Below are 27,944 nucleotides of genomic sequence, written 5' to 3' on the forward strand. Positions count from 1 at the left end.
TGCCTCGGTACAGCTCTCTTTCAGACAGCTGTAGAGAGCCATAAGGTCTCCCCTCAGCCTTCTCTTCTCCAGGCTAAACAGCCCCAGATCCCTCAGCCCTTCCATCTCCAAACTTGTTTCGGGTGCAGTATATTGAAAAAAAGTTGCACATTTGGCGCTCACCTCTGACAACAGCTGTTTACAGGCACCACTGTGCTCCCTCTCTTGCACAAGTTGTGATCTCTGGCCAGTTGTCTTTGCCTTACTTCTGCCCCCTGTGTGGCTTTCCATTTCAGAGCTGGAGATCATCCTCTCTCCTCACTGATGCACAGGCAAACACGTGCTGCGGTGCTACGGAGCGCCGCCCTGTGCCGATAGAACCGGGCGCTTCCCCAGGGCTGTTCAGTCACACCACCGATAAAGGCAGTGGGAGCGTTTCCTCTCTCCCTTCTGGAGCAGTTCTGCTTGAAGGGGCCCAGCCTTGATGAAAGGAGGCACATCAGGGCCCTGCTCTATGGTCTTACGTTACAGCAGCTCGTCCAGGCTCAGTCACCAGTGAGAGCCGGACCAAAAGCAACTGCCTGTAGAACCTTCCTGGTTTTAGCTATGCCTCAGCAATCTGAGAGAGCGGTAACCAACAGAGGCAGTAAATGAGCATAGGCAGTAAACGAGCATGTCCTTGCCCTGCTCTGCACGCCAGGTAAGCACGCTTCAGCCTACTCCAAACACGAGCTGTCCATCCTGCCCCTTCTACTGAGTAGAAGACAGGCACCAAGGCACTAAACCCAGCACAAAAAATGGGTTTGATTAGGTGCTGGCTATAGCCTTTAGAAGCTTACAAATGATAACTAAGCACCTCTCATATAGGAAAGGTTGTTCTGAATTCCCATGTCACACTTCTCAAACCTTAAGCCCACAGCCATCAGCAGCTGTTCGTCACTCACTTATCTGCGCTTAGCTACAAAGATTCAGGGAAACACTTCAACAACATGAGAGTACAAAATTCAGCTATGTGCCAGCTGTAAAGCCTGCCATCAACTCCCCTCCCCTTTTTCAAAATAATCATCTGGTTTTAGCAAAGTGCAGCCAATCCCACTGCCTGTAGTGCAAAGTTTCATACTAACGAAGTGTTTGTGGGCTAGTGCATCTCTTCCTGCAGGGAGCAACTCTCCCACAAGCCTGAGATTTGGATTTGGTAACCACCCTGAGTGAATCGAGACTCACACTCTACTATTGGCTAATGGGCAATTTTTTGGTACATTACTACAGCCAGCAGTGCAAAAGTCGGTCAGATAATCAGAAATAGTTGTAACAGTTCTGTTAGCAAGTAACTGCGTATCAGATTATCGCAGCAGTAATAAGCAGCAAGGACAGACTCCCTGCTCTGTTAGACTTGTTCTTACTGGAGTGAGCCAGCTGAGCGCCTGCCATTCAGACAGAAAGTTTCCTCTAACAAGGCCAAAGGTGCTGCTGTTGGGCTGGCTGAGCTGTTTCTTGGGAATAAGGTTCTTTGGAACGGTAGCCAGAGTCTTCAGGAGAACCCACAATCCGGTGACACTCTGATGCTCAAAACAGTTTGTTTTGCTCCAGAGCCATTTCTTGGTGAAAGTTCCATTGCTGGACCAAAGTTGCCCCAAAGTCTCTGCTCAAAGACTGCTTCCTAAAGTTGCTCCAAAACATGCATTTATCCCACATGGAAACCAGAAGCAGCTGACCTAAACTCTGCTTTTTAATCAGCCAGTTACAGCCCACAAAGAGTCTGGGTAAGAGGTTCAGAACCATGGGTATCTGCTTCTGGTACGGAAAAACACTAGTAAGGTCATCATCTCAGTCTAGCTGGAGCTGTGTAACTCCCACTACAACCAAATTTGACTTCTGATTTTTAAAACTACAAACCATAAAGCCCTGAAAAATCCAAGCCACTATAGGCAGCCTTTGGACATCTTATACAACTAAACAAGGCGAGACTTCATGTAAATTAAACAGTCAGGCATTACTCAGATTATGAATGAAAAAAATATGACTAGAAATCACACTTTCATACAAAAAAGGAAGTGAAACCATTATTTAGTGAAACATAGAATCTGTTAAGTCTGGCATCGCAGTTAGCTCTAAATCCATAGGGGCACTATTCATCACCACCGAGTCAGCCAGAATTGCTTGGGGGCAGGGACTGATCAGTTCAAGACAGTCAATCAGACGTACATTCTGTTTTACAGCAGGTGCAATACATGATATGCATTAAATGAAGATACATTTTTGGCTGAAGGAGGAATGGAAAGATCTTCTGGATACTGTGGGAAGAGACAAGGAATAAATCCATATTGATTTCAGGGTAGTTCATTTTAAAACACTGAGAAATGATGCCACTTGTTTTACTTGCTGCAATAGCACTTTAAGGAACATAACTCACACTAAAACCATCTTGCTCAGGATTAGTTTTCTTTCATGGAAGAAATATCCTGTGCAGTGCCAGACAGCCCTGATGGTGTTATGCCAATGCTGCTAGAAGAATTAGCCCCACTACAATTGTCAGTTGTCTTGAGAGCCGTATTTATAAACAGATCTGTGCTGAGTGACAGCTCTTTCCCCTTGCTAGATGTAGTCCAAACGTCAGTTTTCAAAAATACCTTCCTGATTGGATTTTAAGATGTTAAGGATGCTCGTGCTCTCCCTGTGTTTAGTAACTGAATGTCTGCAGTTTTGAGGATAGGATGAACAATAAAATGAGGTTTAAGTAATGAGTTTCCATCTTCTTAAATGAAAGATAATCCTCCTTTGCAGCAACGGTTCAGACCACTGCAGATGATCAGTGCAGAGGGAGCACAGCACAGAGAAAAGGTGAACAGAAACAGGAGAAGACAAACCTCACCCAACCGCCCGGCCACCGCGTCGAAGATACCCACGTGACAGACTTAACTGTACCTACAGACTGACTGACGGCTGTTTCAACAGCACGACAGAGGTGCGAGGAGGGCAAGGGCTGCTTCCCCTCGCCCACGCTGCCTGTCCCGGCAGCTGCAAGGGGCCCGGCACCCTGCCCGCAGAGCCGCCTGCCCCTGAGGCTGAGCGGGGGCTCTGGCGGCGGCCACGGCCCAGCTGCCCGCCCCTCGCAGCAGCAGCAGCAGCTGCAGCCCGCTTTGGGCCTGGGGTGGGGGGCCAGGCCCTGGAGGCAGGTGGGAAAAAACCTGCACCCTTAACTCTGAAATTCCTCCCAGTCCCTGACCGGTCCCCCACTGGTATCTACTCCACTCCCAACGGAAAAAACAACTTTGGCCTGTCCTGCTGCCACTGGCTCCCTGGTAAATACCCCGTCCTTCCCTCTTAACACGATCCACCTACCGTTGCTCCATTCCTAGTTGTCCATTGCACAAGAGTATGTGGACGTGTCCCACCCCGAGGTATCCATTAAGCGCTGGACGTCAACGTCTTCCTCTGCAGAGGGCAAGGCCTAGCCCAGCTGGCATTCTTCCCACTACGGCATCCCTCGCTCCAGCCGAGCCTAAGCAGTCCCACTCACTTTGGGCTACAGCCATTGCTGCCTGGTAGGATCCCACCTCTGCTCAGCGAGCCCCTACTAACCTTCCAACTTCCCCAAAGGGAGGAAAGTCTAAGAGCAGCTCCATTTTCCAGCAGTTCTTAAGCTCTTTTGCAACCAAGCCTGCACTGTTGGGGGTGCTTTTGTATCCAATACATTTGTACCTCTTGAGTTCTAGGAATTCTCGTACAGCCTCAAGGGAACTAAGGTCCACCCCTGCATTTTTGTCTCAATGGATTTTTTTTTTTTTTTGCATCACCCCAAGCCTTTTGTGGCTGATAAAGCCTTTTGCAGTGATCAGGCGGCTTTCTTAATGGTTCAGAAAAAAACAGAGACAAAGAGGGATTATGTCATCTCTCACACGAACTGAGCAGAAGAACCCACTGCAAAACACAGATACTGAAGTTCTCCTAACTTCACCACTGTGTCTTTTTCATTTTGAAGCTAAATAACAGAAATAATTGCTTAAATTATTCCTCTTAAAAGGTGCACAACTGATTGATTTCTCAATTTTTGCCCTTTTCTTCCCAGCAGATTCTGATTTCTGGTCTCACAAGGAAATGAATTCTTCCTATTTTAGGAACAATTCTGAAGGTACAGTTGTCAAACAAACAATAAGAAAACCCTACTCCATTCTCTAAAGCTAGAACTCCATCACGAAAAAATTCAATGCCTGCAACCAAATTATGGTACTTAGCAATTCTTTAAATCACTTCCTTTCCCATTTTCCTCTGTGGAGATAGCTGCTGGTTTTATTTCTCTATGTCTATAGAAAAACACTGATAATTTGCTTTAGAAAAAAGTCATTTAGAATTCAACGTAAGTTTTGACATGGAAGATCTTCACTTGAAAGAAACAACTTGGTGCTTTACATTTCAGGAGAGCAGACTGTAATAAAGCTAATCGATCTGAAAAGCCAGGTATAAAACACCACCAAATGCATGGAAGATTTTCACACAGAAGGCAGGCAAGCTGTGTACAAAAATACACCTCTCTTAGTTTCTTCTGCTCCCAGTCTTCCTCCTGTATTGCAGCTTTTTTTTTTTTTTAATAAACATCTGAGAAGCACAACAGATAGACACCTTTCAAGAACAGTCACTAACTTCCATCACAGATTTTCACCGTTCCGTGTCACCACAAAAAAACTGGAGGTTCACAACCACGCAGCAGTAATGCTATGAGACAGCAACAAATTCTGGCTCCTATTTCCTTTAGGAGTACCTTGTGGCATACCATACATTAGACTTCTAGAACTCTAATATTTTAAACAACAGTTTTGAGAACAGTGTCCTCATTAACCATTAACCAGCACTCAATTTACCACTGAGTCTAGAAACAGATACGAAAGTTTTCCTCTCTTCTTCCTGGCTATTGACAGTCCCACCCATTCCCACTTGAGTATCATTCACAGATCTAGTGCAGAGCGTTCAAGGATATCAGATCTTGCAACCACTCTCCTGTCACTGCTCAAAAAAAGCTATTTTACTTCAAGATCTAACTGATGATCTAATCATCAGTTTACAGTCTGGAAGACAAAAGTGTTTTTAAGGCCCTAAAATGCCACTATCATATCTGTGTTATACCATATGTATCTCATCTCTATCACATCTCGGGGAAATGATAAGATGGGATGAAGCTCTGCACTACTGAAGACCACAAACTTTGTATCAGTAGGCATTTCCAAACCAGAGCTTTAATGGAAAGAGAATGCCATCCAGAACTGAAGCTTGAAGTATATTTAAGTTGTTAAGTTAGTGAAATTTTTTCTTAACACACAGAACATTACTTTGCACAAGCCATAAAAGTTGGTCTTGAGGTGGGACTTTCAACCCATTCAAAAGTGAGAAGACCAGATTCATGTTACGCTGGAACTCACCTAGGAAGGCAGGAAACAACCTGCCACAGAAGGGAAGAAATCCTCCTCCAGGAAAGCAACGTTTGCTTTCAACCGGGAGTCCAGAGGCACCCTGTACTGGAGACTGCAGGCTCCTGACTGGGAGAGATTAGTAACAGGGGCACATCAAGTAGGGAGAAGCAGCTTCGTATACTACACCGGTTAATCCACGGGGCTGCATTCGTTGATTCATCAAAAGAACTACAAGCTAATTACGGTACAAGCAATAGAAAGACAGCTGATCTTGATACATCCTCTCCAAGCGACAAATGCTTACAGACTCCGCTGACACAGAACAAGGGAAGATAACCCACGAGCTCCATGTCTGAGCACGAACAAATTGGGAAGTTGCACTTGCTGCAGCTGAGATGCTACGGCCTAACCGGCAGGATGTCAGGTACGAAGCAAGAGCCAGGAGTTAACCCAAGAACCACAAAATCAGAGGGAAGAACATTCTGTTACAATGACCCAATCTTCACTTTTGGTCACTTCCTTGCCGTTTTGATCTCTGGGACAGCTGTCCTCAGAAAGAACGAACAACTTCTGTACCTCTCAAATATCTGAAACAGGCACTTGCAGCTGTTACGGACAGGTGATGAGCAGAATCATTCCAGAAGTCTTGTCTAGATTAGACAGAGAAGGAATTTACAAGACCACTTCAAGAAGGTAAGACACACATCATTTTTTAAAGTCATGACCCTGGCTGTCATTTAGAATTAAAAGTGTGTATTTCCTTGTACTTTTGTAGTTTAGAGACAATAAATTCTATCTTTTCTTTGTACTCAATGGACTTGGGTTTGTGTTAGCGACAGAAAAAGACCCTCCTCCCCAAATCTTCCTGTGCCTCTCACCTCACTTTCGCTACAAGCCAGGAAAGCAACCCTGTGGTCTGCTGCTTCTAGAATAAGGCCACCTTCTTGAAAAGCATAAAAGTAAAAGGCTTCCAAACACTAATAAAGGAACCATCTGCAGGTCACACATGAGAACGCTTTCAGTTGTGCTGCTGGCATCTGTGGGTAAGCAGAGCTGGGAACTGGATTTCTGTAAAGAGAAAGACCACGGCCTCGTGCTACACTGCCACATTTAAAGGCTTAGCCAGCACAGAGACCCGCTTTTACCCCAGGACACGGGAAAAGCCCGAAGGCAAACAAGGCACGAACGTGGGCACCTAACGCAGAGGAGAAATTGCAATCACTTGGGTGTCAAGGATGTGTTGTAACAGGGCTGGAGGTGAACCACATGGGGCATACGTACAGAGTGAGCGCTAACTGGCACAGAGCTAGGTATATCTAAACAAGCCATGGTTTTTTGGAGTCTCAGCATACCATATAGCATTTTCTTTGCTACAGAAGAAAATCACCTATAGTGAAGTCTTTGCAGAAGTGTCCTGAATCGTGCAATATCAAATGAGCTCCGTTCTCCAACTTTCCAGAGGTTGTCCCCTCAGTTGTGTTGCAGAGAATGCCATCGCAGATCCCGCTGTAGGGCTTGTACGTGAGCGCCAGACTTGCCCAGGACCCATGTTCCACAGGAGCAGTGCTGGTGGCGGCTGCTAGAACGCAAGCGAGGACCTAGCAAGGAGCGAGGCGGGGGGAGGAGCTGTTCCAACTGAGCAATGCAAGGCAAGCAGCAGGCGCTGGATCTCAACAAATATGGCTTCTGGGAGCTACAATCAGTAACTCCAGCTGGGCCATTTGGTTAGGCTTCCTGCCAAAAGATTTATAAAAAGAACAGTAAAGAATGTGCAATGGCTTTAAATATGAATTTCAAATACAGTGCAGCCAATATCCACATTTGCTGAGGCTTCCATCCCTCAGCTTTTCTCTAAGGCTCAGCAAGGAATGCAAGGAGTTTCTCCTGCTGATCTTATTTTATCCTCTCAGAGATACCCACCAGCATGAAGGAATGAATTAAGAGCCAGTGCAGTTTCCTAATTACTTCCAGCTCTCCGAGAGAGACTCAAAAGATACTAAGGAAAAAAGCACAACACACCAAAGCTGATAAACCAGCCTTTAATTTGTTACTACACATGGAGGTCTTGTGATAATTTACTAATAGGTGATCCCAGCCTTCACTCAAACTAGTGCATGCCCTAATATCAGAGGTATTTCTGTGAGTTTAACTGCAACAGAGTGCAGTGGCAAACAAGAATGGCTGCTACATGGTAAGTGAAACGTGTCTCATGGGGAAACCACCACATCAACTGCTTCCTCAAGCGCCAGCAATGACTATTCAGCAGGACGCAACTTTCCATTACCTAGCAGGTTTGCCATATTCCATACCTGAAGCACATTAGCACGACTAGAGGTGAGTTTATTCACGTTCACAGCAGCCTTCCAAGTGCAGAAAGGAAATCCAATCACCAAAAGAGTTTTTGTCCTCGATGTGACATATAGAACCTCACAGTGAGTATCAAAAAATCACTTGTTCAAAAAAGTTATACCACAGAGCATAAAATCTCGCAGTGCCAGCACTGTAAACAGGTCAAGTGTAGTCACTGAATCATTCCATTTCTCCACTAGTACACACATAAGCGTCCACTGCTTCTGCATACATCTGTATGAGATGGGGTGACATCACTGCAGCTAGAAATGAGTTAAAACAATCATAGGTGGCTGATCTAATTAATACAACAAGCTCTGTCTCCTCCTTCTGTCCTCACACCTGTGTGACAGACTCAGAGACAAGTAAAAAATGTGGAATCTGTTTGCTTTCTTTTTTTCTTGTTTTGAATACAAATCCTGAATGGCAGTTTGTATCCAGGATACGCACCACCTCTAGTAATACCATGTTTGCTAAAAAACCCCACAATATTCAGTGTACACACCACCTCTAGTAACACCATGATGCTAAAACCAAAACACTCCCCCCTCTCCCCCACAACACCCCCTGACTAAACTGCAACACCGAAGTATAAAGCAATCTGACACAAATCCATGCCCCACCACTAGACAAGGCTCCTCGCTTGCCTTTTAAGAACAAAGAGTTACGTGTACCTTCAACTGACAGGACGGACTTGTCATCAGGGTTGCCAGAGCTCTGCAGGGTCCTTCTCACAGCAGGGCAGGTCTCCTGCTCAGCATTCGTGCAGAGCGCTGGTCTCAGGAAGCTGGAGGCGGCCCTGCAAGATACTGAACACCTGCACTCTTATTCACAGCACAAATTCTGCTCCAATCTCAAGATGTTGCTGCTTCACAGACATGCTAGAGAAGGACAAGTTCAGGAACCAACAGTTTAACGATGAGCAGGCAATCAGAGGGCTTGGGAGGGCCAAAACCTTCTCCTACCCAAAGGTCACCAAGACTCACCCCCTGGAGAAATGTAAAGGTATTCAAACCTCTCATGGCACATACTGTCCTTCTAAGCCTCGTGACAGTGCTCTTATGAACCGTTCACAACATCAATCATGCCGTGTGGCAGCTAGCAAAACAGTTGTTTCAATACACAAAGAAAAAATAAAACAATCAAGACAGCCTGAAATTTCTCCAAACTCAGTGTTTTATTGATTCATGATTATTGGTTAACTTTGACACCATGTACTTCAGAATAAATTGGCACCTATTACATAATTTAAAAAACTTAGTATCTTACAGCTCATACAATTGGCACTAGAGAAAACCCAGAGATCTGTAATTTTGACCCAAGACTAAAAGAAAGATAAAATGTTTACATGCTTTGTTGTTGGCAGATGAACTTTCATTGTGGAAGGTCCTTAAAAATAGTGAACAGAAACTAACAACCTAAATGCCCTCTAAAAAATACATAAAACCAGTATCAGGTAAATCATTCCCTTCTTTACACCAGTCTTTCTGCTTTTGTACTTTTAGTACCCAAGTGCACAGTAACTCCCTCATCTCTTTTAAGGAAAAAGTAACACGATCAAGTCTATACCGACTACTTTGGGTGGCAAGAGGAGAGACTCCCACATACCATCCTCAGCACCCACACAAACAGCGTTTTCATCAAAAGTGACATTGCCTCAGGATTTAACACATCCCAAGAGGTTTATAAATACAAAAGGGTTTTGGTTTGGGGTCTTTTTTAAAAGCAAGAATTAATTTTGAATAAATAAGTGACAGCCGTAACAGCTGCGCTTGCTTTGGTGACCAGTTATCTATACGCAGCATAAGTCATCTTCATAAGGCAAGTGATGAGATAGCAGAAGTGAAGTCCCTGAGGATCAGCATCCCTGTGTTCAACATGTTTGTTTCACAATGTGTGTAGACAGCCTGGAGAACAATCAGTCCCAAGGCATCTGCTTTCTAATCTCCGAGCACAGCTGCAGACCACACAACGAATTATTTCTGTACCTCTTCTGCAGGCAGGAATACGTAAATACACCAGAATACTTAGTAGGCAGCGGTGGGGAATCAGTTCTCCTAAACGTGGACCGTGTGCTCCACCTTGTGTTAGTCCTTGGCATTCAAAGTGAACCTCTCCATGCCGGCTCAGTAACTGCAGGTCCAGCAGAACAGCTCACGATTCCTTCTGCCTGTGAACAAGTGTCGCCCATGGTGCCATACGACTGCTGCTCCTTAGGGGCAAGAATCGTCCTTTCTGAAGAGTGAGGATGCAAAACTCGTGGGACGTACATCTGAAATCACAAGCGTAAGGATTTTACTAGTCTCTCAAAGTACAACGTTGGGATAATTCACCCAGGATGACTTTTCCCCTCGCCACTCTTCTCTTCATCCATTTCCCATTCTTCACCTTAACACCTAAGGCCTTTTGCACCCTAGCGGAGGCTTCCTGGTGCATGAAGACTCCCCTGCACTTGCAGGCTGCGGCACAAAGGCCTCTATTTCTACCTCAGTCCTACATCCTTTTTAGTGACATGGCAGGTAAGATCTGCTACACGTCACAACTTTCAAGTCACAAAGCAGTGGCGACTGACTGCATTTGGCAGCTGTCCAGGTGTGAGGATCTGCCTGGTGTGAGGCCCAGAACACAGCGTACACAAGTAGTGTGTCTCAACTACTCCTAAAGCGTCAGCCGAAGGTACTTCTGGAACACCACCTGGGAACAGTCAAGGAGCCCAGCTGCAGAACTCTCTGGTCCCACACGCATACGGGAAGTCCCACAGTCCTTTCAGACTAATGTGTCCTACGCAAGCTCTTTGGTAAGCAGGGTGAGAAATTAAGTTTTTCTAGGAAATGTAAGAGGACATGAGTAACTCTTAACTTCTTACAGAAGATGTTGGGATGGTTGGTACATCTGTGTCATTTCCTCTTTCACCTTGCGTGTCTTCTATCTGTAACCAGTAACAGGTGGGGAAAGGAAGAGACACAATATCAAACAGGTAAGTCAAAGCAATATACACAGCTTGCAAGCACCCGAAAACCTGCACTGACAGGTCTCTGTGCAACACTGGCACTCTCTCCTCCAATCCTCTGGCATACTTCTTCCAACTGCTCTCTCCTCTCAAGTTCAGCTCCTGCTAGCGCTGGCAGACCTTCCCCTGTGCTGAGCAGCCCACCTCTGCTATCGGCCCTCCTCAGCCATCTCACCAGAACGAACCTTTGTGGAATGACGTGGCTGGCGAGAGGGCACAGACAACCCAGCAGGAGTAGCTGGTGCTACATCAAGCACACAGGGAGGTGCTGAAAGGTGTGAGGTATCCATCACTTACCTTATAGTTCAGTGGGCTCAGGTACTTGAAACAGCCAAAACAAGTATAAGCCAAGCAAACAACAATTGTGATGTTGACAACTAGGAAGGTAAACATGGTTGTAGGTGCTTTAAAGCCTAGAAAAATATCCAGAGAATACAACGTAAAAATACACAGCACAAAAAAACCCCCACCAAACCTTTACTTTATCTTCTCCATTTTCAGAAGCCTCGCGGGTTTTTTCCCCTTAGAGGACTAGGCACGCCACTTCCAGCCACAAACAGGAGAACCTCACTATGCACAAAGCTCCTTCACTGCTAACACTGCTGAACAAGGCTTTTTCCCAGTTTCCTTAAAGGCCAAGAAAGGTGGCTGCAATGCTTGAATGATAAACATGACTCAGAGTGCTGCTTCTCCTCCCTCAGTCAACTATTCTGGACCCACTTCTAAAATACTTTCATTAACAATCTGTGAAATGTAATAGATTGAGTCCTTTTATTAAATATGACAGCACCAAACTGGACAGCTTGCAAACAACCCAAAGGAAATCCAGTAATAATTTAAAAAAAAATATGAAAATGACCTTGATAGATTAGATGACCCCACTCTCTTTCAAGGAAAAAACCCACAAAACCCAAAAAATAAACAGTAAGATTTAATTGTATGTAGAAAATTGTAAATAACTACAATTTGGAAGGAAAAATTGAATGTAGATATGAGGGAAAACAAGCCTGTAGCACTGCAGAATACAACTGATGATTACAAGCTGGAAAGCAGTCAACAGTGTGATGCTATCACAAAACATGGGAAAAGGGAAAAAAAAAAAGCAAACAAAAAACCCCACACCACTAAGTCTCTGGTACCTACACAAAAATATTTTGGTGCTACTGAGCCTTCAGCTTGAGCAGCCTTGTCCGTGTAGGACACCACAATAAAATATGGACAGAACTGTGAGGAATCCAAGGGAAAGGAACAAGAGAAGAAACTGACTAAACACAACTAAGCTAAATGGTAAGGGGAGAGAGAGAGAGAGAGATAAAGCTATAGGAAAGGACATGGTAGCAGCCTCTAGTATGAAAAAAGTTACAATGATTACAGTGACTTATTATTCTCCAGGTCCATTGGGGAAATGTTCTGAAGAAATTAATCTCATTTTGCAGCAAAGATGACTTGAGTAAGACATTAGGTTAAAAAAAAAAAAAAAAAAAAAGGAAAAGGAAAAGAAAAAGAAAAGAAAAGAACAAACAAACATAGCTGCTTTCAACCTTCTTTAGCCAGAAGAAGCAACACCAACCCTCAAGTATTTTTGTGGCAACCCCAGCATACACAGTGGCACAGAACAGACAAGTTTTACCTTTCAGCATGTTATAAGTGCCCTGTGCAGATCTGTTCATGAGAGGGGGAAAAAACCCACACACATGCAAAAAACAAAACCAAAAAACCCCACAAAGATGTCATTATTCAACCCAAAAAGGGAAGCGAAGAAACCTCCCTACAGGTATTCTGCAATGTCCTTTAGAAGAGGTTGTTTTCACAAGTGTAGGTTACCTCAGTATTTACCAGCTGGTGAGGCATGTCTACACCAAAGCCCACGTGTGGTGTGAAGCACAAGGTAAACAGCAGAGACCAGGGAAGAAGTAGTCTCCAAAGATCAGTTTTCCCTGCCCTGTGTCCTCAGCACTCCTCCCTGCCAGCAGCTCTAGAGAACATTGGGCTTAAGCGCCTACCCCAGGAGGCAGGGGTTGAACTGCAGAGAGTCCCATCGCCTCCTCTGTTGTGAGAGGCCGCCTGGTGCTTCAGGTGCATGTTGGAGGGATGGCGCGAGAGCTGAGGAAGAAAACGGCGACTGGGAAGGAAATAGATGACAGCAGCACAGCTTGTCACCTCCCGTGTGCAGCCAAGCGATACTTCATCCTGACTGAGAACTGGGATACAGGTCCTTCCAGCCTTACATTAATGAGGGAGAAAATGGAGTATGACCACTATACTCTGCAACCAGGCTGACATATCCATACCAGGCAAACGAGACAAACCCATGACTAAGCAACCGAGCTTCACACACCATGAACTGATGGATTTTGCAGATAAGGAAGCAGAGCACTCTTCCCCCTCCTCCCTTCTCTTTGGCACAAGAAGCAGCAATGGAATCAAAATCTCAGGTCCCGAGCTCCCAGACTCATACCACTTGGCTAGACTGCCCTGTGCACTGACAAATCACTGAACAACATCCTGTAAACAGGATCCTCCAGACTGACCAAGCCAAACATGGTAACCTGGCCTGTATTTTCCATTACTGAGTTCCATGACAACTGATGGCTTTACCACACATGCAGAACTAGGAAACAATATTATAAAGATTTAATTTCTACTGCACCACGATTTCTCTCACAACAATTAAAGAGGCACATCAATTGCTGCGTGTTTGGAGTTGATTTTTCTAAAGCATGCTCTAGAAATTCTGCTGTTATTTCAGAGGACATAGATTTGTTGCTCTTCCCGGTTGCAAAGCAGCTCTGAAAACAGGGGAAAAAAACCAAGCTCTCAAACATACAAGTAATGCAGGGACACCTGCTCAAATCCAAGGACAGCCTGAAGCAATAGTTCCGAGTGCCTCTTACATCCACAGGGAACTCTCTCTAAAGTTAGATGACAGTCTGCCAACAGTATCTTTTTCACTACTGGTATGCTAGAAAATCCCAATGCAAACATGGTCATTCATCATTGGTGCTGTGAAAGCAGAGAAGAGGGCAAAATATGGTTAGATATCGAGGGCCTCCTTCCCAAGAAGGGAAGCCAAACTTCTTCCAGCATCACCAGCATCGCTATAACCATGCTAAATGCTTCCTCCTATGTCACAGATAAAAATCCACAAGCTATTGTCTACGTTTTCTGATGTCAAAGCTGTTAGTACATCACAGCCAATACTATCAATGCCAAGTATCTGCAAAATACAGAACATCCCTATTTTTAAAATAAATTACACACAAAATGTAAGTTTTTTAATTACAATACGAGCAGGAGAGTCATCATCTCACTGCAGCCTTCCATGCAAAGTTTGATGGCTGATGTAGAACACTGGCCTTACTAGCATTAGCCAGCACTTTAACAGGTTTTTCCAAATGACAGCTGTACTACAGAGGCAGTAGCCAATTCACCCAAGCAAATTAAACTTATGCACAGACTACACAAATGCAGGTAGTGAAGCCAGAGACCATCTTTCTAGTAAGAGCTAGTTCTGAATAGGTTTTTGTTTCATTTCGTGATTTTTACTGTCTGTCACTCCACAGCCCAAATGGCCAATTCAAACTCTACAGATCTAGGGAATACACAATTTGCTGTAAAACAAAGAAACAAGAAGCTCCATGGTAACTGGTTTAAGTTAACACACCGACCATCTCCATCAGAGTATCCGGTGCAAACTTGTGTAAGCTACAAGTGTTGTATAATTCAGTGCCACAGGTAACCACCATGAATTCCCATGTAGGGAAGCAAAAAGAAAAGCCCACAAAGCCTACAAAACTTCACATGTAATTTAGGTAAGCTGGCAAGAGAGCCGGGAGTAGCTTCTAGGTGGGAAAAGGTAATACTTACCTAGCCGCACAAATGAGAAAAAATAGAGCCAGAAAAGGCAGAGAATTGGAGCTGCGAGGGCCTGATTCACAGCTGCAAAGTGCATCTTCTTCTCCAGCTTGGCAGGGAGATATGCGTAGTAAAGGTTGTAACGGTCAACCATGTGCTTCAGGAGTATGTATATTAAACCTGGAAGGAAAAAAGGGAGAGCCAGGGAGAGGTTGTTGAAGACTTGACAGAAAGCAGCAATCCTGTGAGGAGATCTAAACTAACCAAGTGACTGAAAATCTGGGTACCAGTGGTGGATACAGCCCAAAAATGAAAGGGGTACAGATGCATGACAGCAGCCTGCTCCTCAGGTTGTTGCAGCCCCAGCCTAAGACCCCCAGGGTCTCCCCATCTCCACAGACTTCACTGTGGCACCACTCATGCTCCCAGAGAGAACCCAGAGTTCCTTCCTAGAGCTGGCACATGAGGCCAAGATGGCAGGGAAGACTTGGTAACTCCTCCACCACCGTACTGGTAAGGAAGAAAGCTCTAACAGTGGCTTAACATCACCCTCTCGGCCTTCAACAGATTCATGACTGGATTTCTAGTCAGCTATTTCTTATCCCCCCCCCAAAAAAAAGCCAGTTACTGCTGTGGCAGCTATGAATTGCAACAGCTCTGGTATGCAGTAGCACATTCAGATACTTACAGCTGCATGCAAAATGAAATGTAAATAAATATCAAGTACATTGTTACAAAAAAAAAAAAATTGGCCACATTCTCCCAATAATAAGGTTGTTGATTAAAACCAGTTCTATACAATATCTAATTTAGCTAATTATGTTGTATCTGGCACTCTGAAGTTTTGGAATAGAAAAGGAAAATACCAACTATATAAAATTATTTAGTACTACTTATGCCTGATAAACAGGATTCCAGAGTGGAAAGTGACACGTTTCTAGTGTGGAGACCAGCGATGAGCATTGGGACCGGTGCTGCTTAACACCTTTGTTGGTGACATGGACAGTGGGATTGAGTGCACCCACAGCAAGTTTGCTGACGACACCAAGCTGTGTGGTGCAGTGGACACGCTGGAGGGAAGGGAGCCCATCCAGAGGGACCTTGAGAGGCTGGAGAGGTGGGACTGTGCAAACCTCATGGAGTTCAACAAGGCCAAGTGCAAGGTCCTGCACCTGGATCAGGGCAATCCCAAGCACAGATACAGGCTGGGCGATGAGTGGATTGAGAGCAGCCCTGGGGAGGAGGACATGGGGGTGCTGGTGGGTGAAAAACCGATTATGAGCCAGCGATGTGCGCTCGCAGCCCAGAAAGCCAATGGCATCCTGGGCTGCATCAAAAGCAGCGTGGCCAGCAGGTCGAGGGAGGGGATTCTGCCCCTCTACTCTGCTCCAGTGAGACCCCACCTGCAGGGCTGTGTTCAGCTCTGGGGCTGCCAGCGTACAAAAGACACGGACCTGATCAAGCAGGTCCAGAGAAGGCCACGAAAGTGATCAGGGGGCTGGAGCACCTCCCCCGTGAGGACAGGCTGAGAGAGTTGGGGTGGTTCAGCCTGGAGAAGAGAAGGCTCCAGGGAGACCTTATAGCGGCCTTCCAGTACTTGAAGGGTCCTACAGGAGAGGTGGGGAGGGACTCTTGATCAGGGAGTGCAGTGATAGGATGAGGGGTAACAGTTTCAGACTGAAACAGGGTAGATTTAGATCAGATGTTAAGAAGTTCTTCACTGTGAGGGTGGTGAGGCACTGGCACAGGTTGCCCAGAGAAGCTGTGGCTGCCCCCTCCCTGGCAGGGTTCAAGGCCAGGTTGGATGGGGCTTGGAGCAACCTGGTGTGGTGGAAGGTGTCCCTGCCCATGGCAGGGGGGTTGGAACTAGGTGACCTTTAAGGTCCCTTCCAACCCAAACCATTCTGTGATTCTATGATCTATAGCTGCTGAAATGATTATACTTAATTCTTGTGACAGTCCAGAATCTCTGTAAATGAAAGATGCAATAAAAAGAGATCATGTCAGTCACTAAAAATGGACAACTGTCCGTGAGTTCTAGACATTGCTAAGTTTCTTGCACACCCACACAGGATTTAATGGCTGGTACAGGAAGAAGAAAGTGGTCAAAGTCAGGTATATATGCAACTTAAGGCAGAAATGTTAAGTTTTGTTCATGGGACAGAGATAAATGAACTGAATAAGAGAAAAATCCTAGAAAAAGGAAGTCTGTAACTTAAGAGATCTGGAGACCTTCTCAGGGTCCTGTAGGACTACAGCTCCATCCACACCATAGGGCAGCTGCAGTCCACCCACACATCCTAAAGTCCTAGTTAACTGGTTTTCTAAGCCAGCAAATCTACCAGAGTATACAGCATTTCCTTTTCCAGCCAAAGGACAGCCACAGTGTTCACCGAGACCATATCCCAGCAAAGCAGTCAGCACATCCTCAGGTCACACGCCTAGGGTCAGGGCCATGGAGCATACACTGTCCACAGCACAGTGATGACCACAGCCCCTTTTCTCATCCTCATTCAGGATGTGAAATTTTAGGTAAATGGTTTGCAGTGCAGAAGAGCTGCAGTAGTGAAAAGGACAGGTAGTTTTCTAGTCTCTTGCTACTGGATCAACACACTTATTTTTGTGCTCCATTTTACATACTTTAGGACAAAAATTATTTCAAATGTGCCTAAAGGACTTGGGGATCAGAATGTCTGAAGGCAGATTTGGCTGCTTAAGTTGAACCTCCAGGCTGGGTACCCTCTGCACCTTGCTTCTTCCAGACCTCAAGAACCAAAGATAAAAATAAGCCCCTCATTCCCAAACCTACCTAATTTCCTATGCTTAACTATTAGAAACAATCACCAGAGCTAATATGCTCAAACTTGAGAAATAAAATAACCATCTCATAGACATTAAATACACTTTCAACTTCTAAAGCCAGTACAAGAGCTAAGTAATTCACCATCTTCTGCCCTGTTTTTCCACAAGATGGGAAGGAAACTTGAAGCCAAGTCTTAAGGATTATCAGCATTTGAACCGGAATAAGAATGCAGAACTAGGCCTTCCAAACCTCCCACATTCCCTGCAGCTCATCGGAAAACTTACCAAACGGGACAATGATGGGACACGTAATGCTATAGGCCATGATGACAGTGAACACACACAACATCCAGGCATACATCGCTCCAAATTCGTATTCAAATGCTTGTTGCTAGGAACAAAAACAAAACACCCAAAACTCTCACGTCAATGTGTCAGGAGTTAAGAATAGATTCACTAAAGCAACGATTCACTGTCTCTTATTTTCTCCCTATGAGAGATCAGTTCTTTCCCTAAGAGGCATTAATGACGTAATTAGAGAGATGAAGCAGTACGCCTTTTTAAGCATCTGTACTTACAGAAAATATCCATTTCTTTCATAGCCTTAAAGTAATTCCTCAGGGAACCTGTTTTCATCTACAAGAAGCACCTGCTTAAGACCACGAGGCAAAAAATAATTGTGCCAAACTCAGAACCTTCTTCTCACTGCACATTCCATCAAATCCATACTGTTCCTTGTGTTGGCTTTACCAGCAGGGAAAGCTCAAGATATCTAAGCTTCGGTGTCATCAGTATTCCCACTTTTTTGTCTTGGAATGAGGCAATTAATATACATAATTTCAATCAAAGTGAGGGGTAATATGCAACAGTTAACAGAATTGAACATTTAAAAGAATCTTTTAAAAATGTAACCCACCCAGAAAAAGAAAAAACAAAAAGAAGAAAAAGAACAGGGGCAGCTGTACACAGGCTTAAGTTCCTGTTGTAACACCTGGAATTTCAAGCTGTTAAGATGACACATCATCTGAAAATGAAAGTCCACCACTTAAAGTGCAATAAAGACAGTAAGTATGTATTTTGCTATGTGTATGTTCAGATTAATAAGTGTACACACCTGTGGGCTGACAGAAGAAAATACTATAGACGGATTTGAATTTAAAAAACCCTGATGTTTAGACTATAAGATAAAAATCAAAATTATCCTATAAAATCCAAATCATAAAACTCTGATGTGGAGCTATGAAGAGAATAATACCTGAAGTTCAGGGCTTGGGTTTTGATTTTTGATGATCTCTGACTTGAATAAATACCTCCCCCTTACCTGTGCTGCAAATGAAGGGAACATGAGCCTGTCACGGACGAGTGAAACAAAGGCAAAAAAAAAAAAAAGTGACAGGAGATGATAGTCAATGTTATGAAGGATGGGGCCTCCCACTGTTTCTGATAAGGATCAGTCATTTAATTGCCTCTTGCTAAGGAGGAGCTCTAATACCTGTTTAATATTTTTCCTTTCTGCTGTGGACTTGGCCATTATCATGCGTATGGTGTAAAGGATGAGGCCAGGCAGGCGCAGCAGCTCCATCCCATTGCCAACGAAAGCAGAGGCAATCACATAGTTGACAAAGAAGGCTCCCTGGTCAGGCAAAAAGACACATCTGCAAGGAAGGACATCAGACGCTGACTGGAGAGCAGACAAGCAAATATAGCATATATACCACGGAACCCTATCACCTTTGGAAATCCCTCACCATAAGGATAAGCACTGGACACCACAAGAAGTGGCTAGAAGTCTTCCCATAACCTTGTTGAAAAGGCGTACTACACAGCTATCAAAGCAGTAAGTGCAGCATACTGTAAGAGCCTGGCTGAGTTGCAGTTTGGATGAGGAATAAACTGCTCATGAAAAGATACAGCAGTCTGATGGGTGGCTGATGGCAGACAAGGGCATCATTTGATGCCTCCAACAGCAACCCGAGACAAGATGAGATAAGACTGCAACAGTCTCTCCTAGCTTAATAACTCCTAATTGTCATCTGGTTACCGATTTTGAAACAGCATTTGGAAACCTAACTATGCCTAATAATTGCATTCTATTCTTTCCCTCCAGCCACAGTCACAAGAGCTTATAACAACAAATGTCTGCAAATTTGCAATGCTGGTGTAGAAACTTTGACGTTTCTTAAAATCAAGCCTCAATAGATTTCGGAAAGAGAGCTGCTGCAGCTATCTGGTCTCACTGTAATCCTTGGGAAGACCTGCTGTCCATAATATGCAACAATCCTCAGTATGTTTTCTGGTCCCTTCTCGTCTGCATCAATATCATCATGTTCTTTCTTGTCTTCTAAAAATTTGTCAAGTTTTGGGAAATAACTGTCTCTATTGAATGTTTGCATTCATTTAGCTAGCAGGAAGAACGTACAGTTTCTTCATAGCAAAATCACCTGCATTCTCCTCCCTTTATTCAGAAGCTCAACGTCATCCCACATCCCAAGCAAATGTTAATAAACACTAACCAAGGATAGTCAACGGGGCGGGGCAGGGAAGAAAGAGTCTTAAGTATTCCTTTAGTAAAGAGTTGCTAATACTTACTCCAGCCTAACCGCAGAATCAGATGATTCTCTGTCAAACAGCCAGCGGAAAAAAAAATCAAGGCTGAAAGAAAGATGGTTAATGTAGTTCAGTCTCCAACAGCTTAGTCCTGTGCAAAATTCCTTCTCTCTAAGTAGTTCAGACCAGAGTAGTGGATAGAGAGACTTTAATCAAACAGTCTGAACACTACTTTAGCTCTACCACAATTACTGATAGTCAGAAACAGGAAAAAAAAAAGACACAGAATTAAACAAAACAGAAATGTCTACTTCATACTAAAGTTTTAATGATTCATTTTTAGCAGTTATTCTATAGATATGACAAACACATGTCACCCCACTAGCCAGGGAAACAGTCTAAAGGTGGAAAGAAAAGGACAACTATAACTGAAGTATAAGACAAAGTCAGGAAACTGGGTTCTCAGCTATGACGGTGAGTATGGGCAACTTTCAATTAGTCGTGATCTTAGAAGGTCTTAAATTTCTTTGCTAAAAGAGATATCAGCCTTTGGAAACTCTAAGGGCTATGAGGTCCTCAGATTAAAGCTGAACACTGAAACCTAATCTGTAATGACAACATAAACATACACGCTGGAGGGAGTGGGGGCACATCAATTATACCTCAACTAGCAACTAGAAAACAGAAGTAAGTTGTCTCATGCGATAAAAATACTCAAACATTACTCCATTAAACTATGATTCTTTACCTGGTCAGACCAAGTGAGGGAAGAATCAATACCATGAAGATCAAAAATATGTAGACTTTATGCATCATTATTCTGTTCTCTGCAGATCTACCAACATAAAAAGTCACTAAGTAAGAAACTCATACAAAAGATTACCACACCTGAAGGATCTTGCCCAGAGAATGTCAGCACCCATCAGACTTCCAGCTTCCCCCACCGTATCACATTGCTACAAGATACCCACAAAACACACAGTTTTGAGATACTCACTAATTTGGACCAAGCAGGCTTTCAGTATCTTCTTGGGCAAAGAAAACATCTCTGAATGTTAATCCAGGCTCTGGATTAGCACCACTACATGTCTGCACCACAAGCAAGTGGATGTGAGACAATCACAGCTGGTCTCTCATCCAATGATACTCACAACTCGCAACAGCTTGTAAACAAACAGCTCTTCAAATGCTATGCCAAGAGGGATTAGGCAACTTGTAAAAGGGCACCGCTGCCAAGAAACCAGACACTTCGACAAGCTACTCAACTGTGCTTGCCAAGTGTCAAGTCTTTGGGCACAACATGACACTACTAATGCTATACCCCTACTACAGTAGCAGGAACATCTATCTGGTGACACATCATTGCCAGAAAAGTGCAGTGATTGCTATAAACAATTCAGACTCTTAAAGGTGGTATCTGATAGGGCATGAAAAACACAGAGGTTTTATTATAGGATCATGTAGCCCTTGGGCACTGTGGGACGTATCAGTATAACTATACCAAGGCTTGAAATCAGATCTGGGATCACTAGTGACTTTAGAAAACTATTTCAGCTGATTGAGAAGGGCTCAAAGTTCATGTGCCCAGTGCAACCACCAAAAAAAAAAAGTTGATAAAAAGCATACAACTTTGATGAACAAGTGGTAGATTCTGAACATGATGTCTTACAAGGGAATGGTACAAAAAATTTAGAAGTCAAAAAACTGAAAACAAAAACAAACAAAAAATGGCTGCAGGCATTATAGAAACAGATTTGAGTGAAACTGAATGAAGCTGAGGTTGAGTGTGTGGTATCATGCTTTTATCTGACTGTAGGTAGGTACGCCAAACCAAGCTGTGCTGTGTTCTCAGTTAGCAGCATGTCACTGTGCTTGACATCTCTGGAGTGCACCTGTAGTATCTGAAAATCTTACATTAACACACCTCCTGGGCCTTGGTCCCACTCCCATAGGTCTTCTCAGATCACCACTAACAATATCCAACAGCAACTGAGCTGTGCACCAAGAGTTACATCCAGACCATTTTTTCCACACAAACCCACAAAAAGATAGATGACCTTTTTGTAAGTAGCATGCCGGCAGTTGGAGCACTTTCTGTTGAAGTGGAATTCTGGGGTTCTGTGATGTTCTCAGCCTGGAGGGGATCCAAACCCACACCTCCTATCTTCCCAAAGAGTGAGCTAGTTATGGGATCAGAGGCACTTTCCATGCTCCTGTTGAAGCTACACCCCCTCACCCTGCTTATACATTTTTTTCTAATTAAACACAAAGCGGTGGGGCCGGGGAGCATAAGCAAATCGTGTGGTCAGATTACACTTGCTGTGATGATTACAAATTACCTAAACTCCAAGGTGTTGGTTGTAACATTCAAAAAAGACAAGAACGTGACACTCTCCACAAGAGGCGCAGATTTAAGAGCTCCACGAAAGATAAGCACTTTCTCCAGTTATTTTAGTAATTCAGCTGATAAGGCAAAACCAGAAAATCTTGCTTACTTTGTCCAGTGGGACTCCAGCAAAGTTGAGTAATAGACAATTGTTGGTAGCAAAGCTGAGAAGGACCAGAGCAAGAGCGTTGGGAAAAACTGACTGACAATGGGATTCTAGTGGTGGGAAAAAAACCAAGGATAAGTATTAAAAACATTTTAATGCAGCTGTGGTAGAACAGAGGCTGCAATATTTTGCTTTTCGTAAATTACAGCAGGTTGGACTATGGGAATTATATTCAGATACAGTCTTAACATGAGCAAGTGCTCAGCACTGGTGTGCAGGACAAAAAACAAGAGCAAGACTGGGAATTAAATTCCATGAGAGTGAAGTCTCACATACAGATTTTATGTAGTTTACACTAGCTTGGGAAAGTACTGAAAACGAACAGTTTGCAAGAGACTTTAGCTGCAGTCAAACTAGGACCAGATATATGTGCCATCCTGTTTTGAATCCAATAAGCAAAATAAACCCATGGCATTTTACTTCAGAGTTTAAAACCTAAATTTTTCCCTTCTCATCATAAAAATCAAAATACAAGTTGGACTTGAAATACCATTTTTAGCAAAGGTTTCTGATTACAAAATTTGGAATGCAAATTTTTACTACAAACAAACAAGACATTGATAATAATATAAAGTTTCAGACTAAATTACTTCAGCTTACTACCAAAGCACAAAGGAGGACTACCTGATTCTGGACATACGCTTTTTAATCAGCTGTTAAGCAAAAGAATTCGGAGAATTTCACTTTAATTTAGCTTACGGATATTGTTTCATTGTCTTACTATGCATCTATCAGTTTATCAACATTTTGGTCCGATACACAGCTATATCCAAACATATGGTGATACTCACATTAAGGTAGTGAATAGGTTTAGTGACATTGAACTTGTCCATGGTTGAGATGATTATGGAAGGAGTGGTAAGAAAAAACAGCACAATAAAAAGCAGCAAATTAATGCAAGCCCATCTAAACCACCATTTCAGTCCATGCACTGAAAGATTTTTCCTACAAATATAAAAAAAAAGAGAAAAATTAAAAAGGACATAAAAACAAGCAGTAAGCATTTGCTGAAAAAAAATAATATATGTATACTGTCTGTCGAGTAACAGGTGGCACTGCTTTTTCTAAACTGAGCTTTCATAGTCTCAAAGTTATATAACAAAGCACTACACAAATTCCAGTTGCTATCAGAAATAAAGAAAACTGTGCAACCCTTCTTGAATGATAACATAAACCGCACTTGTAGAACAACATATTTAGTCTTTCATAACACAAACACAATGTCTAATGCAGTTAAGGCTTGGGATGAAACACCTCCACCATTTAATAAAACAGAAATACTAAAAGTTAGAACAAGAAGAGACAGAGAATTTCTACAAGTAGAATAGCTATCAAGAGACAGAATTTACCAAGAAACTGACGTGAGAAAAAAATATGAAACAAAACCCTGCACCCCTTCCTGCCATATTAAAACAGCAACCATAGGTCTTAAACAGGTTAAGTTCTTCCATGTTATCTGAAATGGTTCCCAAAAGGACTGGAATGAGTTGAACCCCAGCTAAAGCCACGTATTTAGAACAGACAAAACAGGGACACAGAGGCTCAGTAACATCTCCAATTATGATAACTCTGGTTTTGAACCTAGGTAAGTAACTTGGCAAATCCCTGTGCCTCCTCTTCTTCAAGGGGGAGGGGAGAAAAGAACCCAACCAACCAAACAACAGACCCCCACCATCTTCCCTTCTCAGAGATGTTTAGGAAAGCTTTAAGTGCTTCAACCCATGAGTCTCCATGATAATTTCCTGTGTTGAGTAAAGGACGAGGAAATGAAGCACACGTGTATGCAAGAATCTTTTCATGAAAAAGGCAGATTAAACCAACTCTACTTGGGAAAGCAGCTTGCAAGAGATTTTTAATTCATGTCTCAAAATAACACAGCTGCAAAAGGCACAGCTAAGAATCATGGTTGTCTGTTTTATGGTTAAGGATTCTATACTTTATTCCCAACTGCAGAACTGGAGGTCTAGAGAAAACCCCTAAATTATTAGTCAGATGGCATAGTCACCTTAAAAGGAATTGGCTATTGAAATAATTAGGAAAAAAGTGTACTTTTTTAAAAAAAGTTACATACAGGTGAAATACTGTAACTTGTGCATGCCTGTCTCACAGTTTTGGCTTAGGCAATGGAAATGTCAGAACAAATGCACTGCAATATGAACAGGGGATATTGACCCAGCCCTAAGTTATTTGCAAAGCAACTGGAAAATGTTTAGTCATTTTTAGCCTATAATCATGACAGAAGGCAGCACAGGAACAGTTTAATTCAAAAAGCATCTGTCTATTTTCCGATGCTCTCCTGTAAGTGGCGGGTAGAATCTGGGAAATTTACTGGGTCAATAAAAAGCCGCTAGAAGACAGTTCACAGACTGCATCAAGTTATACTTGCCATGTGGTGACTCAAAAAAACCTACACATACTTGGAGAATAATCAGCACTAACACCAAGCTGCTTTCCTCAGATCTCAACAGTAGATACGCATTAACCTCAAAAAATGGAAGCAGTGACGCACAAACATTAATAAGCTGATTTTTTTTTTTTAATGTTACTTAACAGGAACTGCAGGTACCAGAACTTTGGGGTGGCAAAACTAGTCAGCTTCTGAGAGGCCTCCCCAAAGTCAATGAAGAACACAGTAATGGAAATAAAGATGCAGATCAGTCACATCCAAACGCTACATAAAGTCTTAGTTTAGGGTTAAAGACAAACGCACTCAGCCCCCTTCTCCTGTTCCTCTTCTAAACCTACATTATCATAAATAAATGGATGTAAGACAGGAGGAACCTTACCAACAAATGTTCTCAGGATAAGGAGCGTATGTAACCTCCCAGTCTGATACACACAGCTCCCTGCTGTAGGACGATGGCTGGGGTTCTCCTTTACACTTAATACTCTGACATTTGCAGGCATTGAAGTCCTTAAGGATACTGTAAGGAAAAAAAGGACGATTTTTCCAAATTTTTACACCTTAAAATGCTGCAGACTAAATGAGAAAGACTAGGAATAGTGATAAAGGTTTGTTTAACCAGAGTAACAGACAACAATTTAACACTGTATTACGCATGTACTGACCATCACATAAGCAGTTACTACCACGGGTCTTTGAGATCTGACAAAGTTGGAAACAAAAAGCAGTCTTCAACTGTTCAGTGCTTCTACCAACACAAACAACAACTGACTCGTATTAAAAAACCAAAAAAAATACAAGTCTGAGAGGATCGGAAAACATAAAAATAAAACCAGCCAGTTCCCCAAACACCTCTTTACATAATTACAGCTGTTTTCAAATCAAAGCAGACTAAAGGATTAGTCTGCACTTTCATTTCATTACACTAGTATAAAAACTAGCCAATTTTGCCTTGAGTACCAATTCTTAGAAATTTTATCATATTGGTATTCTCATAATTCAAAATACTACCCCCTTTCACTCACTCCTAAAAAAAAAAACAAACACAATATTTAATTTTATCTTCTAGCATTATGAGTTGATTGACAGTCTATTTAAACAAGATTTCAACGTGCCCAGAACAAATGCTTTGAAAGATTTCTCAAAACAGCAACAGAAGTGCCAGGCATATACTGAGAGACACTACAACGGTGTGCGCATTACTGTTCCACTCCAGATAAGCTCTATTAGGCTAGCATGGAAACAGTACATACTGTATTTGAACAGGTAGACTCTAAAATTTCTGAACGTGCTTATTTCTCAGTTGTGCTGTTAGCATAAAGAAAACAGAGAATCACACACACAAACACCAAACAGACAAGCAAAAGTGACCCCCAAACCCCAAAGCTTCACCTTACCAGAACTGAAGTAGCGATGTCAAATTGCCAGCATCTTCCAGCAGCAAGTATTTAAGAAAGTTAATTACACTTCGAGTTTATTTTACAAAACACATACAGACCAAGCTTTAGCACTACCAGTCATACTACCACGCGCCATCATTAACCAGGCTTCTACAACCACCTGACTCCATGAACCTCAGTCCTGGCTTCCTGTTCCTCCCACCCTATTTCAGGGCTCTGTGGAGCAAAGCCCCCTAAGGGCACCAAATAATTTTCTAACTTGATGGTAGCCTCAGCTTCACATGCAATCTGATCTAATTTTCCAGAGAACAGAGTCCACCCATCAATTCCAAACAACAAACTAAAATCTTTTCAGTTCTTGATAATTCAACTTGGAGATGCCTGCAGTGCAACTCAGAACACATGCCCAGAGAGAGACTATCCCATCACAATTGTGTATGGCAAATCAGCAGCTAGAGAAGGAACTACAGTGCTTATTTCTTCTTTCAGTTTCACATCTTAAAATGTTAATCTGTGCTCCAGAGTCTTTAAATATGGTGTGTAACATCACGAAATTAGGAGGGGGGCAAATTTCACCACACAATCACTACTCAAAGAGCAGCAAGCAAAACTTTGTCCAGCATCTCAAATTCTTGCAAGGAATTCCATCCTGGACTTCCTTGGAAAAAAGCCTGAAAGACTGGCTCGCTAACATGTCTTGAAGGTCAAAAGAATGCAGACAATTTAAATCAGAGAGGCTATGAAGAATAAGAAAAGCATGATGTGTTATCTTTGTAATACAAATACTATTCTGCTTCCCTTTACCCACTTTGTTTCAGTAAAAGACGCTGGCAGTGCCAACAGAAAACAAGAGGCTACGTGCATTTTCTCTACAAATGACTGAGTAAAAAGCACTAAACAACTTCCGATATTAGGCCTACACACACATCTGTAACAACAAGCAAGAGATACCCATAACACGTATCTATCACCTGTGGCCAGGTCAGTCACTGACTCTGCTTTGCCGAGACCACCAACTAGCCGTGTAATTTGCATCCACTGTGATAGTTTGGTAATTGGACCATTTGCACAGTAGAAAATGGAGAAATCGGTAACTCCTATTCAAGAGCCAATTAGTCTGGCCTACTATTAACCTACATTGATGGACTAGATCCCACACAGAAGAGAAGGCTCCTTATCCCAATAAATGCCCAGAGCCATTCAGTCCCTTAGGTATTTTCTTCACTCAAAGCACAGAGGCTAAATGCACACTTACAGGAAAACTTACCAGAAAGCAAAGCAGATCAAATCCACAGGATAGTGAAGAAGAAGAAAGGAAGAAGAACCAACATAAGCCAACAAGCAACACAAACAGGAGATCAGTTGTGCTATTATAGTTAAAAGAGAACAAACAAGACCACAGACAAAACTTACTAGGTTGCCATGGATTTCTCTTGAAATGTTACAAAAGCCATTCCCAGCGGGTTATTATGAACAGCTTGTTCCTCTTTTGAATATTCTTCCATCAGTTCATCTCTAACTTTGGTATAATAATCTACAGCATCCTCCTGTTGGGAGATTGATGACTGTTACATCCAAGTACCAGATGGCTAATATCTTCATTAAAACACAGCTTACACAAACCATAGTCTCTCTTTCTCA

The 27,944-nt window shown here is 43.0% G+C and overlaps 1 protein-coding gene across 6 annotated transcripts in view; it reads right to left on the reverse strand.

Annotated features, from left to right (window-relative positions):
- Window positions 1-8,888: 8,888 nt before the first annotated feature.
- TMEM63A (transmembrane protein 63A) overlaps window positions 8,889-27,944 on the reverse strand; it is a 34,286-nt gene continuing 15,230 nt past the window's right edge. For 5 of the 6 annotated variants that reach the window (XM_086461902.1, XM_086461901.1, XM_086461900.1 and 2 more), the window contains 12 exons: window positions 27,717-27,850; window positions 25,286-25,423; window positions 23,291-23,444; window positions 22,443-22,549; window positions 20,696-20,782; window positions 19,990-20,052; window positions 18,893-19,055; window positions 17,686-17,791; window positions 14,611-14,778; window positions 11,041-11,156; window positions 10,600-10,662; window positions 8,889-10,005 (listed from right to left, as the gene is read on the reverse strand). In XM_086461902.1, the coding sequence (XP_086318028.1) occupies window positions 9,835-10,005; window positions 10,600-10,662; window positions 11,041-11,156; window positions 14,611-14,778; window positions 17,686-17,791; window positions 18,893-19,055; window positions 19,990-20,052; window positions 20,696-20,782; window positions 22,443-22,549; window positions 23,291-23,444; window positions 25,286-25,423; window positions 27,717-27,850 (1,470 nt within the window). In that variant the 3' untranslated portion in view covers window positions 8,889-9,834. The remainder of the gene's footprint in view (window positions 10,006-10,599; window positions 10,663-11,040; window positions 11,157-14,610; window positions 14,779-17,685; window positions 17,792-18,892; window positions 19,056-19,989; window positions 20,053-20,695; window positions 20,783-22,442; window positions 22,550-23,290; window positions 23,445-25,285; window positions 25,424-27,716; window positions 27,851-27,944) is intronic. The other variant, XM_086461905.1, reaches the window with a different exon arrangement.

This window comes from Leptosomus discolor, chromosome 2 (assembly GCF_034619465.1).
Source record: "Leptosomus discolor isolate bLepDis1 chromosome 2, bLepDis1.hap2, whole genome shotgun sequence".
Lineage (NCBI taxonomy): Eukaryota > Metazoa > Chordata > Aves > Leptosomiformes > Leptosomidae > Leptosomus > Leptosomus discolor.